The 27,767-nt window shown below is 35.1% G+C and overlaps 2 protein-coding genes across 4 annotated transcripts; one reads left to right on the plus strand and one right to left on the minus strand.

Moving 5' to 3' along the window:
* Positions 1 to 257: 257 nt before the first annotated feature.
* LOC113494460 (coactosin-like protein) lies at positions 258 to 27,643 on the minus strand. Of its 3 annotated transcripts, none has more exons than XM_026872804.1 (5): positions 27,317 to 27,643; positions 6,584 to 6,666; positions 5,265 to 5,375; positions 4,096 to 4,225; positions 258 to 998 (listed from the first exon to the last, which is right to left on the minus strand). In XM_026872804.1, the coding sequence occupies exons 1-5, from the start codon at positions 27,368 to 27,370 to the stop codon at positions 882 to 884; spliced, it is 495 nt and encodes a 164-aa protein (XP_026728605.1). In that variant the 5' UTR covers positions 27,371 to 27,643; the 3' UTR covers positions 258 to 881. The 3 variants fall into 3 exon arrangements, with proteins under 3 accessions (XP_026728605.1, XP_026728603.1, XP_026728604.1); XM_026872802.1 differs by lacking the exon at positions 27,317 to 27,643 and adding an exon at positions 8,404 to 8,928; XM_026872803.1 differs by lacking the exon at positions 27,317 to 27,643 and adding an exon at positions 8,449 to 8,924.
* Positions 1,061 to 2,741, plus strand: LOC113494459 (origin recognition complex subunit 5). The gene has a single exon (XM_026872801.1). The coding sequence runs from the start codon at positions 1,285 to 1,287 to the stop codon at positions 2,671 to 2,673; it is 1,389 nt and encodes a 462-aa protein (XP_026728602.1). The 5' UTR covers positions 1,061 to 1,284; the 3' UTR covers positions 2,674 to 2,741.
* Positions 27,644 to 27,767: the final 124 nt, after the last annotated feature.

Raw genomic sequence — 27,767 nt, forward strand, 5'->3', positions numbered from 1 at the left:
TTTCATTTAGAAATAAATATACGTGACAAGAATGAAGTCAATGTATCCCCTCTACGAAATTCGTTCCTATTCACCTCGCTTTACCATATTATTTCCATTCTTATATTCCGTAGTAGTTTTCCAAGCTACATTTCCTCTGTTCAGAGACCTCTAAGTACTGCTAACGCAATATTTTATAGCAGATACCGCCTTTTTTTGTCTATCCTATGATAAGAAAAGAATGCTGTGGTGGTGATATTTCAATAAAACAAACCATAGTCGTTTGGTTAATGTATGTATTTACTTCAATTCGTTTTCCAATAATGCTGAGTAGACACTAGTCAATGTATATAAAAGCCAGTTTAAAATCCAAATACTTTTGTATACAATACATTGTATAATTTCGTCACAGTAAAATACAGGTAGACAAAAAAATAAATGCACTTATCGCGCCCTATACATGGCAACACTCACTAAAGATTTTTTTGGCAAATCCTTACGTTACATTATCGAGTATAATAATTGCACAATGACTTTAAAAAATAAAATTATTGAAATTTTACAATTTTCCTAAATAAAAATAAGTTCCAATAATTTTGTAAAAAAATAAATAGGTTTTTTTTCCGAACGTATCAGGATAAAGACTAATGCTGAAATTAATCACACTAGTATACAAATTTAAAAATAAAAGCACATTCCTACTTATAGAAAAAACAATTTAGGGCCTGATGATGGCCTAATTTATTAAAAAAAGTTACCAGAACTTTGATTTTAGCTGTTACTATCCCAGTAATTTATGACTTACAAAAAGCTCTTATGTTGCAAGTGTACTAAGAGATAGATTAATTAAAATCAAAGTATTGATATGTTTTAGGTTATAGGCGGATAATTTATTGTGCAATTCATAAATCCCTGACCCCAGTCCCGTAATTTGCTCCACCCGCTCTGTTAAGAGCGTCTTTGAATTGATCGATGTCTATTTCGGATTGATTTTCCAATTGTAACTCGACTGCAAAATTCTGTAAATAAAACACATATTTAAAATTATTAATTATTTACAACATAAACGATGAAACAACAATAAAACCAATAATATTACACAGTTGTGGAATGAATTGAAGAGTAGTAAGGGCGCGACGTGCCATTAAAAACAACATAGCGAGACCGCACTTAGAATTGCTCAAATTCAAACTTGCTTTTGCGGAACGGAACGTAAAACGTCAGTTAGCCGGCGGCAAACTACAGCTGTCAAATATAGTAAATCACGAAAGTTGCTGGGTTAGAAACCAGAATTAAATAATTAAAATGGAACAATTACAAAACAAAGTGCCCTGCAGGGAAGAGCAGTTGAACGACTTGTTTAATCTCCTCGGTGATGGCGACGAATGTTTACCTTGTTCTATATTTATCAGCGGCAGTATGGCGACAGGAAAAACTTTGTGTGTAAACTCGGTACTCCGATGTTTGAACTACAAACACGTTATTATTGACTGTATAGAATGTTACACACCTAAAATTATATTCGAGACTATTCTATCGGGACTGGAAGACGAGGAAATCGAAGTTAAATGTGAAACACTAATGGACCTTGTTAATGGTTTGAATCGGTTGCAAGAGACGCGTCTTGGTTATGATCCCATTGTTTTAGTGTTCGACAGGGCTGAGAGACTTAGGAATTTAGACGCAAACATAATGAGCGCATTTCTAAAACTAAGAGAACTCTGTAATTTAAATATTTGCTGTATTTTCGTAACACATTTAATTTATGAAAACTTTAACTTCAGAAGAGGAGCCCGTGAGCCTATAAAGCTTTATTTCTCGAATTACAACAAAGAAGAGCTGTTCAGAATAATATTTCTTCAACAAAAACCTTTTATACATCACTTGCTAGTTTCTTACGAAGTGGACAATGAAATCAAAGGTGAATTAGAGAAACCAGAGCTATTTGCAAACTTTCTCAACGCATTTTTGAGCGTATTTTATAGACCGTGTCGAGATCTGATTGAGTTGCAGCACATGGCATGCGTTAATTTCATAAAATATTGTGAGCCAATCATAAAAAATGAGATAAGTGCTACAGACTTGACAAAACTGTGGCGTCACATTTCTCCGATTCTCAAATCTAGTTTGGAACTGCTCTACCTGCGTATAAGTGATGCTAAATCTGTTAAACCTTCACCAGGCAAAGAGAACAGTGATACTGACAGCACACCACACAACTTTGAAAATATGTTGAAAGAAGAGTTGACTTCAACAAAAACTTTTGCACAAAGTTTTGAACTACCCTACTATGCCAAATTCTTACTCATTGCTGCTTATTTAGCTAGCTACAACTCACCGATGGAGGACAAAAGACTGTTCATGAAGAATCATGGGAAGCAACGGAAGCGTTTACAACAAATTAAAGCCAAGGCTAAGATATCAGAGAAGTTGAACACGCAGCTTGGTCCTAAAGTTTTCACATTACACAGATTACTGGCCATATTTTATGCCATATTAGAAGAAAAGATTGGTTTGACAAGTAATTTACTGGCACAAATAGCTACTTTAGTGGAATTGAAGTTGATAGCTGGGAGCAAGGAAATAGATCTGGATACAGCTAAGTACAAATGTATTGTTGGTTATGATTTCATAGCAGCAGTTGCTCAGACTGTTGGTTTTAATGTAAGGAAGTATTTGTATGATTTCATGTGATTTTTATTTAAGTTTATTTATTGTACTTTATTTATAAAAGGTTTAAAAATCAAAATGTGTTTTCTTTCGAATGTTTTAGAAGAAACTGATTCATTACATTTTGTAAAAGGTTTACAATATTTTTTTTAAAGTTTGTAAAATAATTTTCTACTATGTATTTGGGTGTGCCCATTTTCCTTCATTCTAATGTGAAACATATTTTTGTCAGCATCTCCAACTGCAATGACCCCATAAGTCGTAACATAAAGTACCCATCCCAGTCACTCCCAAATGAATGAATCATGCAGATTAATTTAATTTATTGCCAAAACAATTTGCTGGAGTGACACAGTCGACCGAAACGACCCTTAGTCACATTTCGTCGCTATGTGTTAATGCATGTATTTAGGCGACTAAAGACAATACGAGCCTATTTATTATTATATAAATATAATGATTAAAATGACGGAATAAGCGTTGTAAACCTACTCCAAATTGCAGGTTCAAACCTTCCTCCATCCAAGCCAGTATCATTTCATAAAGCAAATCGATCTGTATCAATACTATCAATATATTTACCGTTAGTCTGTCACGTGTCACATACGAAAGACATCGTGTCATGATTAGATCGCTAGACAAGATCAACCTTCATTTTTCAGCATAGGAAAAAACATTTTTCCTCCAGGCTATTGCCCAAATAGTCGATTTCTACGGAATCGAAGCAGTCATATTGAAGTTAATTATTTTTGTTTTCAAATATAATATATTTACTTTATAGCATTGAACATTCGTGTCTTTAATAAGCGAAAAGTACTTTCTGTAGCACGGTCAGATAAACTACAAAACTAATTTTAATAAAATGTTGACTAGTAATAGCCCGCACTCTAAAGATTTACGGGAATTTTTTGCAGAGATTCCTTACATCCACGACTATTCATATTCAAAGAAATAATGCAATCAATGTTTCCATGACGACGCCAAACAGTAAAGTATCAAAAAACTATGATTCATCAGATTTAAAGTACCGTAACAGAAACAAACTGATTGCCGTACAAACTGCAGCGGTTACAACGAAATTTAAGTAGGTATATGCAAGTAATGTAGTTTTTATTTGTTGATTAAGTGTACCTATAACGTTCAGTCATGGTGTAAGGAGATCGAGTAGCGGTGGTTTTAAATAAAAGGGTTTTTTTGGTTTTATTTAATTCCAACTCGAATGCGAATAACTACTTAATAGATGCGTCGTGTTAATTTTAAATTGATTTGCTATTCTGAATCATCGCAACTCCCTAAACAGGATGATAGATTTTGAAACTGCCTTTTCTAGTCTTGTCCGAGAAAGATTCAAGAAGCCTTATAGACTATTTGGTCGGGTTTATTGGAAATTTTCCATTTAGGGTCCTAAGGTTGTTGTTGTTTATTTAAATTCCAAGTTATACTCACAGAGATGATATCCTTGATAATGGCTTTGTCGGTGGACATCTTGGCGCGGTTGATGACGGACACGTTTGGCCCCACCCACGTGACGAACAGGAACTTCTTACGTTTAGACATCTCGTCGCCCATTTGCAACCTAGACACGAACAAATATTATTTTATCATATAAAGTAAGAATCTACTAAGAAAAATCCACTCGAAAGTATGAAACAAAGTAAGGAGTGAAATCCCATTTTAATCATTAGTTCTTGTAGTGTTATTGGACAAGGGCCTTCTTAATCTTTTGTCGAAATAACTTCATGTATCTATTGGTATATCTAATCTTGTATAATTCTTCTCTCAGAGGTCTCAGACGTTCCTCTTGTTTTGCATAAACCGAGCATCAATCACCTATCAAAAACTGAGTACTATAGAAACCGTTCAATATTCAAATCGATTCGATTACCGACCATTAAAATCCATTCACCAGATTCAGACAAAAAGCACCCAAAAAAATGTCAATTTCGAAACAGATCACAGTAATCTTTGACGTAACATTGTCTCCGTAACTAAGCGGTCACCCAGCTTGACGCAACTACTATCAGAGTGAAGTAGGCCGGCTGCAATAGACCGTGGCTGATCGCCTGTGACAAGATGACACAGTCACACAGATTGTTTCGAGACGTGTCTGCGGGCCTATCGCGGGGAAACCCTCAGATAGTGAAACCTACTCTAAAGGAACAAAGAGATTTGGAACGGTGGATACCGTTTCCTAACCGTCTTTCGGTATTGGCATACCTTTTTCTAAGTTTGCTGGAAAAATATTCCCCCTATGTTAGTAATCTTGTCATAATTTGATAGACTTAGCTCTTCTATTCTTAAGTATGTGTCAAACCTTGTCCATGTCCGAAAATAAATTTACTATCTTACTAAGACTGTATTCAGGGCCGCATTAACCATCTCAGAGCCCCTAGGCACAGTTCGTTTCGGGCCACCCTTTTTCATACAACAGCAACGCAATTTTGGAATTTTCTTAATCGGGACTTCTGGGCCCCTGGTCATCGTTGGCCACTACGCACTGGCCTAAATTGACTAAATTTAGTCTGATCCAGATATTTCAACAGTTCCACACCAGAAACATGGACAGTGCTAACAATTATTGTCATAAAAGTACTAATATTAGGTTATTATGTTACCTGAGATATCCGAAAGCGCGGTCATCGTCGGAGAACTGTGTACGGAACTCGGTGAAGTCCGAGCCCCGCGCCGAGCACACGATGCGAGCGCCGTCGAATTTGAACACCGCCCTGCAACACAACACGCACGATAAAACATACATGGTGTGTGACCGTATGTAGGAAGCTAGTACAACAGTTAATGGGTTGTGGTTAATGTTCACGTACTAATTGTAGATGTGTATTACGACGAAGGCCACTTACGTCGGCTAGCATCCCTAGTTCTAAAGTTATACTAGATAGCTGCAATAATAGTCATATAGATAAGTAACTATCTGGGAAAATTTTCCAAATCAATCAGGAAAGTTAAGAATAATATATAGGTAATACATTTAATATAATCGTTTTTATATTTATTCCACAGTGCCGCACAGCTGGGCAAAAATATTTCCTGACGTCTTTTCATGATTATCCTGACTCCTGAGCCATCCAGGACAGCTTACGTTGCATGCATTAATTAAACTTTAAAGAATCTATTTGATTACATAAAATTAAATTGAGTTTTTCCCCTTTGGGTATGTGTATATTGCTTAGGTAGCTATTAAGTGCTAAACCCTAATTCTAGCGATGACTATTCCTTTCCTTGAAATGGGGTGAGCTAATCGATTTTGTTATCTTGATTAGCATTTCCTCAAATACTAAGTGGATGGCTACGAGTGAACTGCTGAGTTAAATATAAACAGTATTTACATTTGAAAAGTTATAATGAAGTATCTATACTCAATCAATTCAGATATTTTGCTTCAATTCAATAGGTGATCTCTTATAAAATCATAACTATTTGGGCTAAGGCTAAGAACAAAACTTGTAAGGACGACCTCCGTGGTCGAGTGGCGTACGCACCGGTTTCAAGGTGTCGCTAGCTCTGAGGTCCCGGGTTCGATCCCCGGTCGGGTCAATGTAAAAATTCTTATTTCTACATTGATAGTGTGACCTTCGTTGTATCTGAATTCCATAACACAAGTGCTTTAGCAACTTACTTTGGGTTCAGAACAATGTATGTGATGTTGTCCGCATTTATTTATTTAATTATCCTTAACCAAGGAAGTGCATAGATTTCTGCTAAACCGCACAACCAGTTTTGTATTTTGGTGTCATACATTTTTCAGGCGTTCTGGTTTGCTCACGATATTTGTAGCAAGTAGTAATCACTTTATAATATGCACATGCACTCGACTTGGCAGATACTAATGGCCAGATACGCGGTAACCCTGCCCCCCCCCCAATCAATTTAGAAGATGTCTTATAAGTTATAATGAAGTTGCAATTAACAAACGAACCATTCAGTTGGCGTTGTGTCGGACCTGACGTCTTCGTAGGCGGCGCGTATCGTGTCCCTGTCCAGTCCGGTCGTCATCGTCACCTGCAGACAAACAAACACACGTGTTACACACGAAAATATACAACACAAATTACATTACTAATGGGATTTAAAAAGAAGCACAAGTCTGAGATCCGTGGAAAGAATAGTGGTGACTGTTTTCCCAGAAGATGAATTACGATGACAATAATAACTTATCATCATCAACCTAGCCTTTTCCCAACTATGTTGGGGTTGGCTTGGAGTCTAACTAGATTCAGCTAAGTACCAGTGTTGTTTCTGACTACCTGTAACGAGTACGTTGCCCATAACTTATGTAAGGAGTATTCTATAATTTCGTATTTTATCGCGACTCGGTACGAATCTACTCTATGGAGCCCTACCATAAGCTTGGACTCTGTTTCCAAAAACGCTGGTTTGAATCTAATATCTTATTTATTTCTAAATATTAAGAGGTATTAAATAAATGTATGTACCTAAATCAATTACACCAACAAGTAAACTCGATCAATTGAAGCACTACACTGCATCAAAGAAATGACTCAAAGTTGAATGATAAGTAATTTAGATTTACTTATAGTATTAATAATCGTCGGATGTATGTAGATATCATTGAATAAATGAAGACTGACTCATTGAATCATACGACTTTATGATTATCATCGAAAATAACGTAAATTATAATATCTTGATAGCAGTTAATTTTTCCACTAATATTTCCAAATCTACATTCTTTAGGAGTGTGTCAGGAACCTAATAACGACTCCGAATGTAGTAAATATTACTGGAGTTAAAGAATCGCAGCTTTTTACTGTGAAGTGCGCTATAACGCGTAATCTATACTAATATACGAGTATAAAGCTGAAGAATTTGTTTGTTTGTTTGGACGCGCTAATCTCAGGAACTACTGGTTCAAATTGAAAAAATATTTCTGTGTTGAATAGACCATTCATCGAGGAAGGCTTTAGGCTATATATCATCACGCTGCGACTAATAGGAGCGAAGATACAATGAAAAATGTGGAAAAAGACAGTGCAGGTATAAATTATAACTTACATCTTCTAACCACGCGGACGAAGTCGCGGGCAACAGCTAGTATATAGTATAAGGAGTAACTCTCATGATCGATTTTAGTTGTAAAGCATTATTTAAAAAAGTCTGAGCAGTTAAACTTTATAAAAGTAAAAGTAAAATAAATTCTCGTAATTAAAATTTGTTTCCTTATTCCTACATGCATGACTATCGTCTACAGACTGGCGCAATATCATTATAACAATATTCGTGTAATGCTATAACACTATTCGTAATTACAAAGGATTGTTTCAAAATGAGCCTACAAAATATGTAGTAAATCGGAACACTTAATTGAACATCATAAAAAAAATGAATAAATTAAATTCCTTACATAATTTAGAAGCCAAACCAATTAAAATGGTATCTGTATAATTGATTGATTCACACAATTTGTTTGATAATTGGTGTTAATTGATTAGTGTGTTACCACTCTTATAGTGATTAAGTTAAGCGTTTTTATGATTGATTCGGGCGGTGAATGAACACTTTTCACTTCCGTAATTTAACGTGTTTTTTGACAAAAGCTTTTTAAACAGGTTAACAGTTTATATTGAATACGAGAGGACAACCTTAAAATATTAATCAACTGACATTGAAAATTCTTAGAATATTTAACATATATATATACCCATCTGTGTATGTGTTGCGGGGATTATCTACTTGTCTTCCAACGTCTACTTATGAGTTTGAAAAAGCTTTACACACTTTCACATTTCGATCCACTTTTCCACACAGAACGACGGACAGTACCTTAGAGGAACAGGAGAATCCCGAGTGGCAGGACTCTATGTCCTGCACGTCGTCACTGGGACACGAGTCATCCTCTTTGCCCTCCTTTACGATGGCATAGAGCTCATCTATCCTGTTCTTAAGGACTTTGATCTCGGTCTTTAGCGTTCTTCGATCCAGAGCCACTTCCTCCAGCGCGACAATTTTGTAAGAGAACTGAGCCAAAATCTTCTTGAGTTCGTCCACATTTTTAGTCAAAACCTCAAATTTACTTATGATATTAGTTTGGTTCTCGGTCAACTTGTTGATGTGGTCCTGTAGTATCGTATAACTGCCTTCCACATGGGTCGTCTCCTCGCCGTCCATAGTTACAGCAAGGATTAGAATTTCTGCATATTTTATTATAACTGTAGGTTTCTTGAAGGGGGTGTCATATTTGACGCGGCTCACGTTTATTTTTTACTTGAGTATAGTTTGTTTTGGCCAGTGAACTAAGAAGGTTTACGGTTGCTTGATCTTTTTAAAAGTTTCAAATGACTTAACACGGGTACCATAGACCTTTAGAATTATATTGGCTGGAAGATAACGAATTGTGACTATTTGGTAGATTTTCAACAAAAAGGTATAATTCCAAAAATGAAAATTAAGATTAGTATAGAGGTGGTTTTCTAGTAAGTCGTCAGCTCTTCACATGTAAAGGATTTGAACCAATCTGACTCCTAACATTAAACCCCGAGCATACACAGCACACGCACTTACAAAACTAAAAAACGTTTAAAACTTTCATCGCATGCTTGACATACCGCAGCCATCTTGCGAGACAGTCGCGAGACAAAAAAAGCTGTTATTTTGCAAAAACTTTATCAATTCGAACACGGCACGAGCGGCCGAGCGCGACCATATGCGGCTGATCACTTTCATTTGAGCGAAAACATCTCGGAAACTGGAGCAAACGATGTGTGGACCAAGTGTAGAGGGAGTTGTCCACATCAGTATCATAACTGCAAATAGGTATAGTGCACAAGATTTGTTTAATAATATTTGTCTGAGTTTATCATAAATCTTTCTCCTGATTTTGGGGTTCCGTCCATTATATAATGTCCAAAAATGCGCTCAAAAATTCAGATATATCGGCTCCAGCGCGTTTCAAACACTAGCTGAGAAGACCTCCAATTCCTCCATAAGATGTATCCATTCAGCGTCTATAGGAGCCGGTAAGTGTTATCAAGTCTCACATATTATCTTTTCCACGTATTATTCAATTCTCCCACCGCTTTTGAATTGCACCAGTAAGTAAACAGTGAATTATTTGCAGATGACAAACGGAAATAATTCTATACAAACTTTTCTGTAATTGAATCGGGTTTTATTCTTTGGAATGTTTTTCTCATAACTTTATAATGACGACGTTCCGTTTTAGGACCGTAAATGTATTTTTATTTTAGTTCACAGTGTTTTTGTAAGACCAGATTTTCTTTTTCTGAGTTCTAAAAGATTTTATGTTCTTGTTGAAGCAAAAATGAGAAAAAGGTAAACAACGACCGCTATCTAATTTTACTAGTTATACTTACTTGACTAGAAAGGAATTTAAAAAAACAGGTAAACGAACTTTTAACAGTGAATCTAAATCTTGGTTCCTATATCTGTTTATGGAAGCAAGGTTTTAGTACCTAATCAAGAGTACAGACATTGTATGTAATATTTATTGCATCTTAAACCCACGTATTAGTTCAACTGACGCTATTTTGTAAAATAACTAAATTTAACGAAGATTTTTACTATCGGTTTCTGAAAACATTTTAATTAACTTATTCTATGAATTAGCGCGACCGCAATAAACAGGAAATGTCTATAAATAATAATATCCAGTACATATTAATAGGTATGACACAAGGAGTTAATTACACATGTTTTGTTATAATGTTTTACTCTATCTACGACCTCAATGCCAATTCTTTGCTAAATCATTAGTTTTATAACATCTTATAAACCACTGTAGTTAGAATTATAAAATTTTCCCAGGAGATGTATTTCTGTTGTCGTTAGGCCTTAAAATAATGAAAATAAATATGAACGTGTTAGGGTCGTGAATTTAAATGGGTGACCAATTTTCAATGTGTCATGATATTAAAATCCTTCAATAAGATTTCAGCAATAATTCCGAAGATTTAATTGTTCTGAGAGATTATCTGTACTAACTTCGCTTTTAAAATGCCTAAATTTAGTGCACTAGTAACATTTTCCTTATAACATCTAAAGTTTTATAATAAGGTCATTTACAAACTAAGTTTCCTAAGTTTGTAAAATTAATCGATCTATGATGAAGTGAATCGAAGTGGGCTGGTAGCCTTAAGCAACGAATTAATTGGAGCTGATAGTAGAGATATAATTTACATTTTATTTCACAATTGCATGAAATTTATTCTTATCTAGTTTCTTATAAAAATCTTTTGCGACTAGCTCAATACAAATACTCCTAAATCATTTTAAATATTAGCAATTTAATTAGAAGACCTAGTTTGGCTTTTCTTTTATTTTATTTTAGGATCCTTCACGCATGCTTACCTTAACCCACCACGATAGTGGTTGAATAATACCTAAGTCATCTTTAGAAGATTCAATTGAAATGCGACAAAAAAGTCGTCTAACATTTTCTAACACGCGGTCTTACCCCGTCTGCAGGCGACCTAACGCGGTCGTCCGTTCGTTCAACTCTTGCGCATGCGTCATTGAGTTTATTTAGATCCATCGCGAGTTAACCTTGGGTCTCCCTCTCGTATGGCCATAACTTTGAAATTTAGTCTAGACGCTTAAATATGGAGAGAGAGCAAAAGAAATGGATTTATGTGACGAAAGATTTGTTAAATCTGCGTTAGAGGCTGACCGCGGCGTGATTTGTGCCAGAAATCGCGAAGTTAGAGGTTTGGAAGGTTTTTTTTGAAGGAAGGAATTTGATTTCACACAGGCTCGATAAAAAAAACATTATCTACACTCGAGTATTCATGTAGTGATCCCCAAAGTAAAGTTAGTTTAGTCCTAATTTTATTACACGTCTGTCATCCACCGCTTAAACTTGAGGATGTATAAGCGTGAGGGTGCACTGGATGGCGTGGAGGGGCTTCTCTGATCCACGACTCCAGCAGTCTCAAGAACAGGTGTCTGGTAGCAGGTAGGCTCCTAGACTTAGTACAATGTTAAATAGCAGACAATTATTGCTCAACCTACAATTACGATGATTTTCCTCAAAGCAAACCTTGTGATCCAGTATTATTTTACTAGATATCGACTAAAGAAAACGTCGATTGATATAAATTGCATCAAGATATGAATTATAATACTGATAAGATATTATCAGTGCATGTAAAGATGCGATGTCGGCACTGGTTACATTTTGATAGTAACTCACTCAAATAATTTAAGAAATGTGTCAGTTATAGGTTTAAGAAAGTATAGACAGATTTTGTTTTTAATTTTAAACGTATTTTTTAATGGTTTTAGTAACATAGGTGAAATATAACTGTTGACTCATCGACTTTTTGGGGAAAAAGAGACAGGAACAACATGATGAGGACTAAATGTTTTAAATTAATATGAAATGTAATGAAGCATCTTCCAGGGACTATCCACGCTTGCCTCCATAGAAGAACAAACAAGGTATAAAAGTATTATAAATACTGAAGAAATTACTAATTTGGAACCTTCTGTTTAACTCCAAAATTGGATGCTACAAAAGAATTTTCCTTCACTTTTTAAAATGCTACAATTATTGATTCATTCGGTCACCGTTCATTTAACACCTGACGCCCACAGACCACACTCGCCGCAGTAAATCTTGAACTTATTGTGGTCTGGTCGAGATCGGCGCGTGCGTCTTTCAACCACAAAGAAAATAGTTTTAAATTATCTATCAACATCGTTTAAACCGGTTTAGTGGTAGACAGACAGAACTACTACACTTTTACTTGTCTCGTATAGGTAAGGAACGAGCTTATTCCCGACACTGAGATCAAAAGGTACTCTCATATCTGACAGTAGCGCTACCTGTGTTACATGCATTGAAACTACGCTGATCAGACTATTTGGCCAACTCGGTTTTTAAAGGATTCTGACATTTCAGGACTGAATAGATAACCGTATTAAAACAGTTTGGAGGTTCAGGTGGCCTTTCATTTTGGTTTCGCAGGTGAATCCTCATTGATAATCCGTTTTATCGGGGGAGAGGCTGGACTTTCAATTGGAGGTTGATTTTAATTTAGAAACTATAAAACCTCTTTTGTTTTTCTCTTTTTTTCCTCATTTTTAACGAGATTTATTTTAAGTTAGAATAATGGTAGATATACTTTGCTGAATGATGTTCCTTAATTTTTATATTTGTCAGAACATTTCACATTGTGACAGCATGACACTTACCTACCTAAGGGCGACTCTATACTAAGCATCGCTTGTGAGTAACTAAGGCGGTGAAACTTCACTTGCAATCTTATTTATCGTAATGCGATAGATTTACAATCCTTTGTCGGCTTTAATATTAATTGCCAATTCAATTACTGATAACAATTCGTGTAATAAAGATTAATATCATAATAATGAAAAGGTGAAATCATGACTTTTATTCAGAACAATAAATTTTATTGGTTGTTTAATTTCAATTATTTGAAATCGTATTAATGATTTTATTATCCGTCTATCATAATTAAGTTTTATTTGTTCCTAAGTTCGTAATAGACTGCGTTTCATTGATTGCATTTTTTAATTGATGCTTGGTCCTAAATTTATATTATTCTTGTATTGAAAAACTTAAATCATCAACTTGGACCTGAATGGAAAAATATGGTATCTTTCATATACATTCATAATATCCAATCAGAACAGGGAAAGAAGATCTTCTTCTTCGATTCTGAGACTTCGTCACGATGTTAGTTACCGTACTCCTCCGAAACGGCTTTACCGATTTTTACCAAATTTTATATGCGTATTCAGTAGGTCTGAGAATCAGCTAATATCTATTTTTCATACCCCTAAGTGATAAGTGTGGCATTAAAAATATATATACAATTAGACATGATTTATTAGGCAAAACAACGTTTGCTGGGCCAGCTAGTATTTCAATATAATACAAGTTAATTAATAAGTCACATCGCATGGCCCCCGGTGCTACAACTCAAGAGCTGCCCAAAACACAGCACTTTCTAATTACACTTCACAATTAATCATTTTCATTGCAGTGATACTTCTTTATAAATGTTTTCCGTCGTAAAGTGTAACGAGTGAAACCTCTTATTACGACGAAATATAAACAAGTATATTATTTCTTTTTAGGCTAGCAACAATAACACGATTTTATGTTCTACGATATAATATAGATACTAGCTGTTGCGCCCGACTTTGTAAACGTGTTTAAGAAAATATAGGTTAGGATTTTATAATCGAATCAATTGTTTTAGAGTGCACACAAATTTTCCGTGTTTTTCGTAACATTTTTATTACTGCACTGCTCTAATTAATCAAAGGCCGATGGAAAATATCTTCTCGCCTTTCCCAATAAATGATCTATCTGAAAATCAAATATTTTTTCAGATCGGACCATAGTCCCTGAGGTTAGATAGGTGTTCAAAAAAACAAACTCTTCAGCTTTATAATACTAGCATAGATTGAATAAATAATCGCTTATAGTTATTATCATAACTTTCATGCGGCAGATTCATAATTACAGTGCAGTGTTATGTTATGCTAACGGGTTAATTATGAGCTGTCTAGGTGACGGCGTTCGACACGCACGCGACGCTAGTCTCAGACTAAGGTAGAGGCCGAAACTATTCGTGCGGTCTCGAAAATATGCCATACAAGAACATGAAAGTGACATGAGTCTAGGTCGCGTGACATAATAAAACAAAACTAATTTGTAAATATTTTAGCGTCGTAGTACTCTTTGCTAGTCAGCCGAAGGTCATTCTAGCCAACTGTATCATTCTTCGTAACACAATCAGCCGGTAAAGCTAGGTACAAATGGTTTGGTCCTCAAAAAAAAAAAAAACTAAAACTGACTACTTAAACGACATTAAACATTCGAATTTCTAAACTTAAAATTGTTATAGTGTCTGTCCCTTGCAAGTCTTGTGTAAACTAGCCACTGATACTACGATCCAAGCTTAAATTTGCGGTATTTTTGTGGTTTAGTCTTGTTTATGCTACTATAGGATCAAGACTCCACCAATATGACACTATAGTAAACCCCTTTAAAGTAAAAGTGCTACTTAAGACCACACAGCAGGATCCGTTAAAGTCAATTGAAGTAAAGTTACGTAATGCTCGTAGGCGATGCGTAGGCGCAGGTTGTGCAGTATGGTGTGGATCAGCTCGTTACTTTCGTATTATTGCAATTATTTTGGAGGAAACCATGTTTAGGTACGATGATCATAAGTTTTATACATTACAAGAAGTATTGACAGTTATATTATGCATATTGGCAGTTATATTGGCATGTAAATGACCCTGACTGCTAAATACGAGGATTGATTTTCATCTACCATAAAAAAAATCCCCGATCCCCGCGTAGTATAAGCGTTTGTGTGACCCACGAATGCTTGTCCTGAGTCTGGGTGTCTTTGGGCACGTTTTTATGTTCGTGAAATCCCCGCGAAACAAGGATTAAATTCCTTTCGTCGGGAGTCTTCTTTTATAAATAATATTAAAAAAAAAACCATATACAGACGCAATAATTAGCTGTCGGGCTAAACATAGCACAGGTTTTGGAAGTCAAAGGGCAGTGTGGATTTGTGTAAATTAAATTATTATTATCATTAAAGCTTATATCATGACGTAGAGACGAATTTACATTAGGTGGTAACAAATTTAGAACGAACATGTAAGCCAACTATTTTGGGTAACGTCATAGTATAGTATAGTCGTGAACCGAATCGTTGTACATGAATGAATAATACACAATAGAAGTCTATGATGCGTGGCGTTCTGTGCCCTTCCTAGAATATCAAACACTGGGAATGAGTGGGAAGATATTTCTCATCAACAATGTTTATTAGCTACTTCATTTTTGGCCCGAGGGAGATGGCGCGATGAATGGGATGCATACGACAAAAAATGGATGGAAGAAGCAATGTCCGGGCAGAGTTGAAAAATCAACTACTAGACCTTGTCCCTCTTTACTCCAAGTTTTTCATCAAATTCAGTGCAGGCGTTTAACCGTAGAGTCCTAACAAACAACTATTGGTACAATGAGAGTACCAATAGTTGTAACAATTTTATCACAGTATAGGTATATTGTATATTTCAAATGAACAAATGAATTAAGATATATTCTACAAATATGTTTTGATAAGTCGTCAGCGTGCAGCCGGCCTGCCTCGCGAGACAATGCGGTTCGACGCGGAACGAACGCTTTCCAATTTTCAAATACCTCTCCACAGATCATTGTTTATCTGCCGTGATTCTCGATAATTATTTAATTGATACCCACACTCAAATGTTTACATTACTAACTAAAACAATTATGTGTATCACGTGATGATGACATTACGATTGGGTTTTAAGTGAATGTTAAGAAAGCATTGAAATATTTGCAAAATACACGACATGTTGCATTTTGTAAATGGGTACGCAAGTTTCAATTAACATGACATTTTATTTGGACTTTAAAAAGGTCAATGTCTTTTTTGAGCAGAACTTAAACCTGTTAATAATATGTTTTAAGTAGCAAAAATATAGTATATTTCTGTGAGATACTGAATCAATCTCAATCTTGAAAAATTAAAGCTGATTATTATTTTTAACGTCATGTAAGGCAACGTCCTTCCACATACAGCCAAAAACAAAACAATTTACGAGTAATACAAAAATAACTCCGAAATGACTGTTTATTTTCTATCTGTCAACATTTTTATTGTTGGTTCATTGCACTGGGTTTGCGTACTCATCTTCTAAATGTGTGGTCCGAGACAAAGATTGCTTTGTCCGTAACACATGTGAGTATGAACGCTTCCGTAGTCGTTTTTTTTTACTTTTACATGCGGCTTGACTATGGATGGACTAAGTGGTTGTGTAATGAATGTCTCCTTGTAGTCCTTGGTTGTTTACACTCTTCTATGAGTTCATAGAAAATATTTAACTGTTTTAAAGTTGTTCATTTACAAATATTCTAGTGTAGCCGAGTGTAGAAAAAAATGACAATAATTAGATTCTGATCTAATTCTAAGTACCTAATATCAATTTTAGAAGCAGATATTTTTATCAATAAGCTCACTTATAAAAAAAAATAGTTATAAACCTTCGCTCCACAAATAATTTGCAAATTATCTAAATTCAAGAATGCTTTGAATTTAGATCTGGCTTTTACATTAAAATTCCTTGCCATAAAACAGTCAACATACGAGCGTGTACTAGCCACCAAACAACGCGATTATCAGTATTATTTTAGCTAAAATACTCCATTCCTGAAGTATGAAAACCTGTGTATCCTTTAATAACAATCTAAGAATTATGCTGGCGTGTATCCAAACGCGGTGAAGTTCGGGGTCGGCCCTCTATGCCCGACTCACTATTTGTGGGGGTCGATGCATTTTCCCCTAATTTTAGAAAATATGCGTCGACGGATTGATTTTAGCTTTGGTCTTTTTTTGTTAAGGCGTTTTGAGTATTCCTGTAGATAATGGTAGGACTTTGTGACGAGTGTTTGAATCAAGCTTTCTTTGTTTTTCACTTTAAAGTGTTTGTAATCTTTATACGTGTGTACATATTTAAAATAAGTAAGCTTCGCTACACAAGGTATGTACGTAAATAAGTTTAAGGATCGTTGTTCTTACTAGTGTCAAGACCACAGATGCGGGTAAACCCTAATAGCTTAACTAGTTCTATAATAACTTGAAAACTCTACAATAATATGAGCAACGCTTAACATTTGTGACACAAATTACATTAAATATTATTTTTCTTTTCAACCTTGGTGACTTGTCCAGTTTTGGGCGTGCGTGAGGCCGCCGGCCCACCATATATGGCAGAGAATTACCTTACATTGTTGCAAAAGCGGTCAAGTACGATTTGAGCCATGGATGTACCAGTTAACCTAAAAAGTTTAAATAAGTTGGGTAGGTGGACGGACATTTTGAGCACCTATTATAAATTGAAAACTTTATATGAGTGCTAGCGGTCGCCCGCTGCTCCGCCCGTTTGTTATATCGCTGTAGAGCATACTCGTCATCCTATTTCTTATTTAAATCGAGTAAAGCGAACCCTATTTTACTTCTCATCTAAGTTTCATGACGATCGGTTAAAGTATTGTTCGCTGCATTCACATTTATTATAATTAGGTAGTAGGCATCTACAAAAATTTTGACATAGGTGTATGCAAGAGTGACTCCGCTCTACACCATATTGTGCGTCCTGTTTCCAAACTGTCCACTGGGCCTTCAGACATAAAAAAGTAGTTGTAACTTAGCTTGCGAGGTTCATGTTAATCTTATTCAATCTTGAAAGAGTGTTTCAAATATAAGAATATCACAAGTTTCGGATAGCTAAGGAGAACAATACTTAGACCTTAGTTAGGGGTCGTGGGATAAGTTCATGAACACTTGCAGCTGTTATTAATTTACTTAACTATTATCGATATTTTTCAGTCTAGGCATTATACAACACAGTCTAGATATAGAAGTATATGTGATGTCAAGTAGTAGATGTCAAAACCTCCAGTCAATCTCATGTTTTTTAGACATACAAATTCCTTAAAATCTTAAATTTAACTGCGAATGCATGTAAAGCCAGGTTTAACATAGTCAGTCCATAACCACTGCTTAACTCACTCCAGTTTGGATACAGAGTTATAAAAGTTAAGCTCTGAATAGTTAAACCAAAGATTAATAGTGCAGCTTACGAAGTGTTATTTTTAAGTGAATAGCGTTGAACGTTTCATTTAACTATAGAAGTAAGTTAAATCGCTCAGTTATTTGTAGTAACTATGGACTTGTGGTGCTAGGTTCAATGACTGGATTTATACAGGTTCGAATCCACGATATTAACAAAGTGAAATTATGAACCGGTTTGGAAATAGAGATGTCCATTCAAACGAAATTACAAGTAAAACTTATCGACAAATTATCTACAATGATTGTTAATTGTCAAATCTCTGTACTCCGTAATAGCTTGATGGGCAATTAGTTCATCACAATACTGTAATCTTATCTTCACTTTTTAAATGATTTTTTTATGTAAATAAACTAATGGTTGACAACGCAATCCAATATGATATACTATAATTGTGTTTACACTGTATATAAAAGAGTTGGAGGGGACCAAGATTCGTACTCAAAATAAGTCTATGTGAGAGGTATCCTCGAATGTATGGAGCTGTCAGATCAAAGTCACGTGATTTGTCGAAACGTCATTTTCGTACATTTGAGCGTTATTTATTGACACATCCTGTTAAATCTGTAGAGTAGGTGACACAAGTTCGTAGCTACTTCAAGTACTATTGTTTTAAATTAATAGTACCTACCTAGTTATTTAAAAACAGGAAAATTAAGTCATTATTATTTCCACTTGTTATTATGTCATACACTGAAAATTTACCTCTTGCCTTAGTTAGTCACAGGTAAACATGTATTTCTTCCTTGTTAATAAGTTTTCCTTGTAGTTAATAATATTTGACAATAATGAAAAATTAAAAGAATTATTTATACTAAACCAGAATGTTACAGAGTGACCGAAACGAAAATGCCAAAATTTAAATGAATTTTTTCCAAAATACTTTTGTGTCATAAACATTAAACCTTAAATCTGGGCCCCAATTCTGCTATTTACAATGGCCGATGAATGAATGAAAATTCGCTTAAAATGACATTTTCTGTATTTTTTCCTGCAAAATAATTGGAAATTTTGTACAGAACGGTACACCCAAGGTCAATACAATTAACTTCCAATTATTTTATTGGCAAAACGCTTAAGAGAAAGGAATAATTTCAAATTTAATCCAATTGCCATACATTCATCGGCCTTTGTAAAATAGCAGAACCGGGGCCCTGACAGTTAAAAGTTGTCCATAGTTAAAGATTGATGAACATTATCTAATAAAGAAACACAAGATTAATTGTTTCAATGGCACATTCAAAGTTTAAAAAAAACATCCAAAATGATTATACCCAATCTTAAATCTCCTACATACCCAAGTCCAATAAAAACTTCATGGATCCGGAACCTTCATAGAGTAGAAAATAAAAAGATAAAATCTTTATTTTTTTTTAGATGTCGAATGATAAAAGCGTATGAATTATTTTATACGTCTTATTCAAAACCGACTAGACCGATTGTAATTGTACTTTCACTTTTCACATTTACGTAAAAAGGGTCTGATAATTACTTATGTTGATTTTATCTTCTACTTAAGAGGCATAGTAAAACTTATCACAGCACTGTATAAATATGAAAGTATGTACTTAAGTAAAAAGTAGCTGCCGTAAAGTATTAATGAAAAGAAAAACAAGAAAAATAAAAGTGTAATTTTTCAAAATGTGTAAGATTTAGATAGGTATGTAAATAGTAAATACATATATTATAACAGATGTAATGTTTGTTTTTTTAATATTCAAAGCAACAATAAACAAATTACTACACAATTTACCCTAATAACAAAACCGGTATGTTGAATTTTAATTAAAACTTAAACCATTTTATACGTCACATTAGTAAATTATATAAGGTTAAAAATGTCTTTAAACTAAATTGCATAGGAAAGCGTTTTTCATACCTTATTATGACAATACCCTGCAATTAATCTAAAGAGGTCAAAACAAATAGTTTACAACGCCTTCCTGAAAGTCGTTAAGCCAATTAAAAGGACCGAGTTAATGTGTTAACTATCCCACATGGAATAGCGTGACACCACTTACACCACTTTGTGGTGTGTGGTATTTAAAATGAGTGGTACTTAGCTTGGCCTGGGGATGTAATGAAAAACCCATATACAATGAATCAGGCAGATAATACCCTAGGACATATTTATGGCTTTTTTATTATTTTTAAGGGATCCATGAAGATCAAACCGTATGAAAGACACGCAAGTTTTCAGATTCAAACGGGATCTCTTTAGACACAACTGAGAAAACGTATTGATCAAAGCATGATATAAGATGTTTTACCACCTTTGAAATAATAAGCCCGACGCTTGTTCCGGTGATGGAATACGAATATAATAGGTTAATATTTTAATAACGTAGATCGGGATTCTGGGAAACGCCCTCTATTTATTCATTAATACAAATACTAGCAGTTGCCAGCGTTCCTTTTAGAAATCGGAAATGAATTCCCACAGAAACATAAAATAGGCATAAATCCTACTTTAGTCCAGGTTATAAACTATCTGTGTACATAATTACTCGTACCTTAAAATCCGTTCAGTGGTTTTTGCGGCAAAATATTAACAGACATCCGTACTTACAAACATTTTCGGGTATAATATTAAGTAGTAGGAAACGTATTTTTTACCGAATCAGGAAGTACTCGCAGGTAAACCTATCCAAATGGGTTTATCAGTATTTATAATTTATCTTCAATTATTGTAGGTGATCACCAGCGAGCGCTTCATAATGTATCTCTGAATAATTAACGAAAGCACAAGGGTGGGATGTGACGCATTCTTTAATATGAATTGTTTTTTTTTCTGATTTATGTATATTATATCATTGAGTGATCACAAAATTAACAACTACAATAAGGACTAGACGGCACCAGCCGATGTAGAGAATGAACGAAATTTATCGCAAGGGAAAAAGCAAAAAAAAAAATTGATATAGTTGTAAAACATTATCCTTTTAATTAATCGGACCGAATATGTGCTAAACGAAATTGGTATTGCCGTTTAAGCCTCAAGAAGACCCAAACATACATACACACTTACAAACTTTATATTATTTTGATTTCTGACAAACACACCTACGTATCTATTAAACCCTGCACTAGAAGTTTGTTTAAGATAATTTCCATGACATCTGTCATTGGTTACGGGCCCCTAAAATACCGGATCGGACAGTTCAATAGGTAGCTCGTAGGTGAAGGTCGACGACCCGCGGCTTGTGGGCGCACAGATCAACTTGCTATGTCCCGGGGAGTCGTCTCGTGTGACAGGAGATCATATGTTCTATATTGATTCAGTTTAAATAGTATCAGTTGTAGGCGAACAAGTTGCTGTGATAATTGAAATTGATCTCTAGTAAAAAAAATGTTTAATTAAAATTTGATCAGGGTTCGCTAAAGCTTTCCACCTTGAGCTTACTCATCATCATCATCATCATCATCTCAGCCTATAGCAGTCCACTGCTGGACATAGGCCTCTCCATAATTTCTCCATGCTCCATTTTGAGCTTACTCGTACCCATGTAATACAACCATTTGGACAATCTGAGTGAAAATCGGCTAATATAAAATCCTGTTAATTTTTTATCATGCCTGTTCCTTATAGCCCTTTCCTCACTATCCAAGATAGACAAACAAGCTTCGTGTAAAAATTAAAAAGCACAAGGCTAAATGTGATTCTGGTCATTAAAGCAGATGTTTTTTTATAAACAAACGTAGATTAAGATCGTTGACCTTATGTGAGACAACAACAAAAAGTTTTTACGTCGCGGTTTGAATAGCTAAGATATTTTTTTTCAAATACGCATTATAAATATTTAACTGGTATATTCGTACAAGAAGTAGGATGAATGAATACCACTTCACAATATTCAAAGTTTTTAAATAATAATTGGAGTTTTGAATGTTGTTTTTTCATACTACTAATGTATTATTTTACTCCATTGACCAAACCGTCAATGGAGTCGCAGAGCAAGAAGATATAATAGGAATTGCAGTGGACCGCAATATGCTCAGGTTGTAAACACCATTTCTTTTATTTGTATCTGTGGCACTGTCCATACTTTTTTTTCTAATATAAGTTGCTGCAAAATCATCCTGCCAATATCACACAGCTGACAGTGACATATTAAAGCAGAAACACGTGCTAAAGAGTATAGTTAGATACAGCTCGTAGCCACTACAGACGCGGAGCAGACTGCAACGTCAAGTGGCCACACACGGCACACACGGCCCGAGGTTACACGTCACACACGTGCCGCTAACTGGTTTACAACACGTTCTGTTTCATCTCCATGCTTGTGGTACACAAGACTTGCCATTTGCAAGTTTTGTAGCGCTGTGTTATAAGGGATGGTCGTTTTATGGGGACGTAAAAGATCATCGGATTTCAAAAGAAAAATTTCTAGGGTTTTTTTCGGAAACCTATCCAATTTGTTCTGATTCGAAAAAACTAATTAAGAGTATGGTAAAACCTACCATATTACCTTAGGTTGGTAGGAGCACACCTTTTTGCCTTAATTTGGGCCTTAAAAACCCACCTTCTGGGTTGGTAAGTCAGTTTGGGCAACAGTCGAGATTGGATCAACCTATGTGTCAACATGTTTACATTTTACTATTTAACAAAACCTAAACTTGCTTCGATAGATCTGTTAAGACACATTGTAATTTAGCAAGCTATTCTAGCATAAAGCTCCTATGTACATATTTCGTAGGTTATATTAAATGGCAGTAAAATCGCTCATTGCTAATCACGGCGCGGCTCGGCGTAAAATAAGGTGCGCTGATAAAGTTCACTCCGAGCTGATAACGCTTCCGGTTGGAAGGCTGTTCAATGTTATTACTTACTCACAGGTTGTACTGTCTGAACTAATATGTCTGTCTAACTGTGGTGGCCGTGAGATTAACGTGGCTTTAAGGCATTGTTTATCCGTCTCTAATTCTATACATTACACCTATAAAAGAGTCAAAGAGAGAAGAGATAGCAGGAGGTTTAATGGAGGAGTTTGGTCCAGGAGCGGATTTCCCTACAAGCTGTGTTGGCCCGGGCAAACATTTAAAGTGCGGAATACTTGGTCCTGTTTTGTGCTTAATAGTAGCCGCTTTTCCTCTGTGTCTATATCCCGACCATGATTAACAACATTCAATGTTTTGCTCATTCAATTTTAGTAGTCATTTTGGGAAGGCTACTATCTTTCGTAGGCTAAAGCACCCAAGTATCGAAGTCCCATCGTATTGAGTTTTGTTCCATTAAAGGACATCCATTTAGTCCCTCTATCCTAAAATTATCATATTGGTATTATTTTATTCCGTCGAATTATGTCAGAAATGCAGTGACTTAAGGAATATCAATAATACCCTCTATGAGACTGCCCCTAAGGGTTGGTTAATTTTCAGAACTCTTAAAACAGTAATTAACTAAATAGTATAGAACGTGGATTATTTAAGCGCAGCCACGGTAACAGCTAGTTAAATTATCTTTCTCAGGAGCGCACGCGCAGCGACCCACGACGAGTGGATTGAACTCATTAATTAAACACATTTGTGATTACATTATAATAATCTTAACGGTTACTGTATTACCTAGTAACAGGGTTGAGGTCAAACTGCCACACCTCTTCAATGAGATTGTTGCGGTTGTGGAAGCGAGAGGTCGCTCTACATCGTCTGTAGCGCTATCTCACTCATACAATAGAAGTTACTATCGTACTAATATTGTAAACGCAAAGTTTGTATGTACAAAAACTACTGAAAGGATTAAGACGAAACTTGGTACACAGCTAGACTAACACTTAGCATAACTTTATTCCTGGATTTTCTGGATTATTTCCGATTTTCTAGCGGGAGGGGCCGCGGGAAACAGTTTAGAAATATTGCTAGAGTAGTTGATGGTTAGTTTTCTGTGTGCAAAACGGTATTTAGCTGCGGACTGGATGAAGACTCCTTCATACCCTGGGTGGAACAAACTCTGATGAGTAATGAAGATTGTTAACGGTTTAACTCGATAATTTTGTTTTCTATACTTCTCGTGTGGTATTCAGTGTTGATGGTACTTTCACTCGCACACTCATATATTTTAATGACATACGCTTTTTATAATTATAATAATACACTACGACTTATGAATAGAGATTAAAATACCTAAGTTGTGACGTCACATATGTATGTAGATATAAGTGATCGTTTTATGTTTATAAAGCTTTTTCAAAATAATGACTATTGTAGTTTATTTCTTAAATACATTTTTTGATGTATGATAACAACTATAACAAGTTTTAGAGTCGTTTAATTGTCTATAGATTTATTTAACTCCATTTGCCTATCACAAAGTTTGATCTGTAGTTTTTCGATCTTCAATTTGAACCTGTCCTAGTTAACTGAGTCAACGTTAGATCTCACGGTTATTTTAGCACCGTTACTAAATAACCTAACATTATGTGGGAGGTTACTTTACACAAACAACTGTTTCACGTCACTTCATGATTTGTCCCCGTTTTGCCCGGATTTTAAGATTATTCTTCTAATGTTTTACAGTTTAAAAATTTGTATTCAAACGTCAATTATGTTCTACAGCAGTTTCAGCTAGGTAAGGTTTCATTTTCATGCAAATTTCAACACATTTTTTACAAGTATGTAGTTATGAAGGTAAAAGTTCAGAAATATTATAAACAAAATTTCATTATGGTGGGTTACTGAAAATTAACGGTTCTTGAAAAAAAAATCAAGTTCACGAGAGGTTTTGATTCCCTTGCGGCCTTGCTAGTGCCGGAAATTTGCGGCACAAACGTTTTTCTTTTAACGTTATTAGAATAACTTAACCCGATGAAATTTATTTTGGAAGCAGCCGAGTAAGTATTTGATATACCTATACAGATTGATACCTCTTCGCGTTCCAGAGAATCCCTAGGGATCTTGACAGGTTGTAGTCAGACAGACGATCGTACTACAATGTATTTCTAAAAGGGCTCCGTTTTTCAGTTCGAGGTACGGAACCCCAAAAAAAATAAAATCCATTAAAAAGTCGATTTAAAAATAGAATACGCCTGTTCTATTTACAAAACAAAAAACAGCTAATGAGTTTAAATATTGAAGCTTCTAATTAGAGTTGACAGGAAAAAAGGCGGCAAAAAAGTGAACCCCCTATTTAGGTCAAAATGTTTACGTTGATATAGGTAACAAATGGGATTGGTGACATTTTTGTGTGCGACTTTTATATTCCCTTTAATGGCATTCGTTAAGTATCGTTTGAATATTTACTCGTTTTATTACGCTATAAATGTCATAGGCACGGGTCATTGACTGATGTACTTACAAGAGCTCAAAATGACGTTTCCATCAAAATTACATTTTAAACGGCAAAATATTATGATTAACAGGTATCACCTAAGTACTTACCTAATCTATAAAAAAAATCTGAACCGATTCTCCTGAAAACCGCGACTATAACCATGGCAATGGCCCAAGCTTATTATTTAATTAATATCAATCCAATATTAAAATTTTTCCTGAAGCCATATTTGCTTGTGTACGAAGACCTAAAAGTTGGTCACCGACGTTAATTAGGCTGTTGCTTAATTTCTATTTTCAGCAAGGACATGAATAATTTATTTACAAAAAAATAAATCTTTTCTTTTAACTTTCACCCCCACATGTCTATTAAAGATAATGTTTACAGAACAATCTAAAATCTGCATTCATCTAAGGATTTTTTTCCAATAAGCGATAAATAAAAGAAAACAATAACGATAGACAAGTAAGCAAATAGCTGTTGCTATTTTAATCTAGCGTTTAAAAATGCGACTTTTATGTCATACCAGGTTAAAATACTTTTATAAAATGAATTTATGGTATCTAAAAGGTCGTAAGGCACAGACAACGACGATAAACATCCTGAATATTTTTATTGTCAGATCGGCATAATGCCATAATACCCTATTGATGTTATTGTTTATATCTATTATGATAACAGATGGATCATGTAGGATTATTATCATTCCGCTAGTCTATTGTCTCGTCAAGTAATAGATACTGCAATAGATTAGTATTATATTGTACCTAGTGACAAATATCAAAGTTATTGCGAAGATAACGCGAATCGCGATATTTTGTAGACACTTTACGCTTTTTAGTAGTCATAAGTCATGACAAGGAAACATTCAGCCTTATCACAAAAAAGATGCTCTCAATTACTCTCAAAATAGCAAAAAAGGCATTATAATATATGTTTAATTCTTCTTAATAATAACAGATTACTTTTCAAAACGTTCAGTAAAATGCACATGCCACAAAAAGCTTGACGCGCCAGTCAATAATCGCATCATGTCGGGCCCAACCCTTCGCTAATTACTGCTATCATCCACCATAACTCGGAGCGTTGACAATATAGGCGTGTCTCCCATCGAAAAGCTGTCTAGACCGCATGTCTGCGAACATTTCTAACCGATATGCACCCGACGCACGAAATAATCGTTATTACACAACTTGGTAAGAAATATCAGGGAAATATTTATATCACTTTGGTCTTAGATATATTATGTACTCGCAGAATGTCTGTTAATCAATAAATTCTTAAGAAATATTTCGTTCCAAGAGGAATCTTATTGGACTTGGATGTCATTTTTTTTTATTCATATTTAGGTACTATTTCTTCAAAATTCCCTAATCATAAACATACATGAGGTCCTAAAAAAATAATTTATGGTCGAAATAAATCATAATTTATTAGGCAGTATAATTTATTTATACTGTACACTAACGCCTTAACGATTTATTTCCGCATATAATAAGTCCCATCCCACGTAATTTCCCGCCAACGTTTCTCTTAAAACGGGAACGCAGGAAATCGCATCAGCCGGCATTTCGAGACGGCTGCATCCTATAACTACGAAAATGCACCCAGACATTTGTATAGGACACTACCTCCCCCCATCCAAACCTAGCGATATATATAACTTAGGCACGCTCTCCATGACTAAGAGGCACAACATTGTTCTTTCATGCCACGAATGGAATTAAAAAAGGTAAAAAAACCACTTACTTTTCGTGGTCCATTCTGCACAATGGTCTCGTATTCTAAACCCTCCGACATCATTCTCACAATTTATTTAAATCACAATTGAACACTAAAATTATTTTTTTGGTATTTTTACCGGTTTTTAACACTATACGGTTTTATAGTTTCACGTAGAGCTAGCGGAGCGTTCGAACGTCGTGCCGGCACTAAATCTAACAGAGATAAATCACTGTTTCCATTAAGTATTTGATGGGAATTATTGTTTGAATGAAATTATAACGTGGTGCCGGCGGCCGGCCCGGGTGCAGCAACCAATATCACGCCCACAGCCTCCCTCGCTCTCCAGTGAGTGAATACACACAGATGTATATCCATAGAAAGTAGATAAACATACAATACCTACGTGTAAATGTAAGGTGCGGCTTGTGTACGACGATTTTAAATTCCCGGTGTTTTAAACGTTCCAATATACGTT

Source organism: Trichoplusia ni, chromosome 5, assembly GCF_003590095.1.
Source record: "Trichoplusia ni isolate ovarian cell line Hi5 chromosome 5, tn1, whole genome shotgun sequence".
Taxonomy (NCBI): domain Eukaryota; kingdom Metazoa; phylum Arthropoda; class Insecta; order Lepidoptera; family Noctuidae; genus Trichoplusia; species Trichoplusia ni.

What these genes read in the sequence shown, in the direction of transcription:
- LOC113494459 (XM_026872801.1), top strand. Translation starts at nt 1,285, where the DNA reads ATGGAACAATTACAAAACAAAGTGCCCTGCAGGGAAGAGCAGTTGAAC.
- LOC113494460 (XM_026872802.1), bottom strand. Translation starts at nt 8,793, where the DNA reads ATGGACGGCGAGGAGACGACCCATGTGGAAGGCAGTTATACGATACTA. An exon ending in AAGTGGATCGAAATGTGAAA is followed by an intron (nt 6,667 to 8,403) that starts GTGTGTAAAGCT and finishes GTTTGTCTGCAG; the next exon opens with GTGACGATGACGACCGGACT. An exon ending in GACACAACGCCAACTGAATG is followed by an intron (nt 5,376 to 6,583) that starts GTTCGTTTGTTA and finishes GTTGTGTTGCAG; the next exon opens with GGCGGTGTTCAAATTCGACG.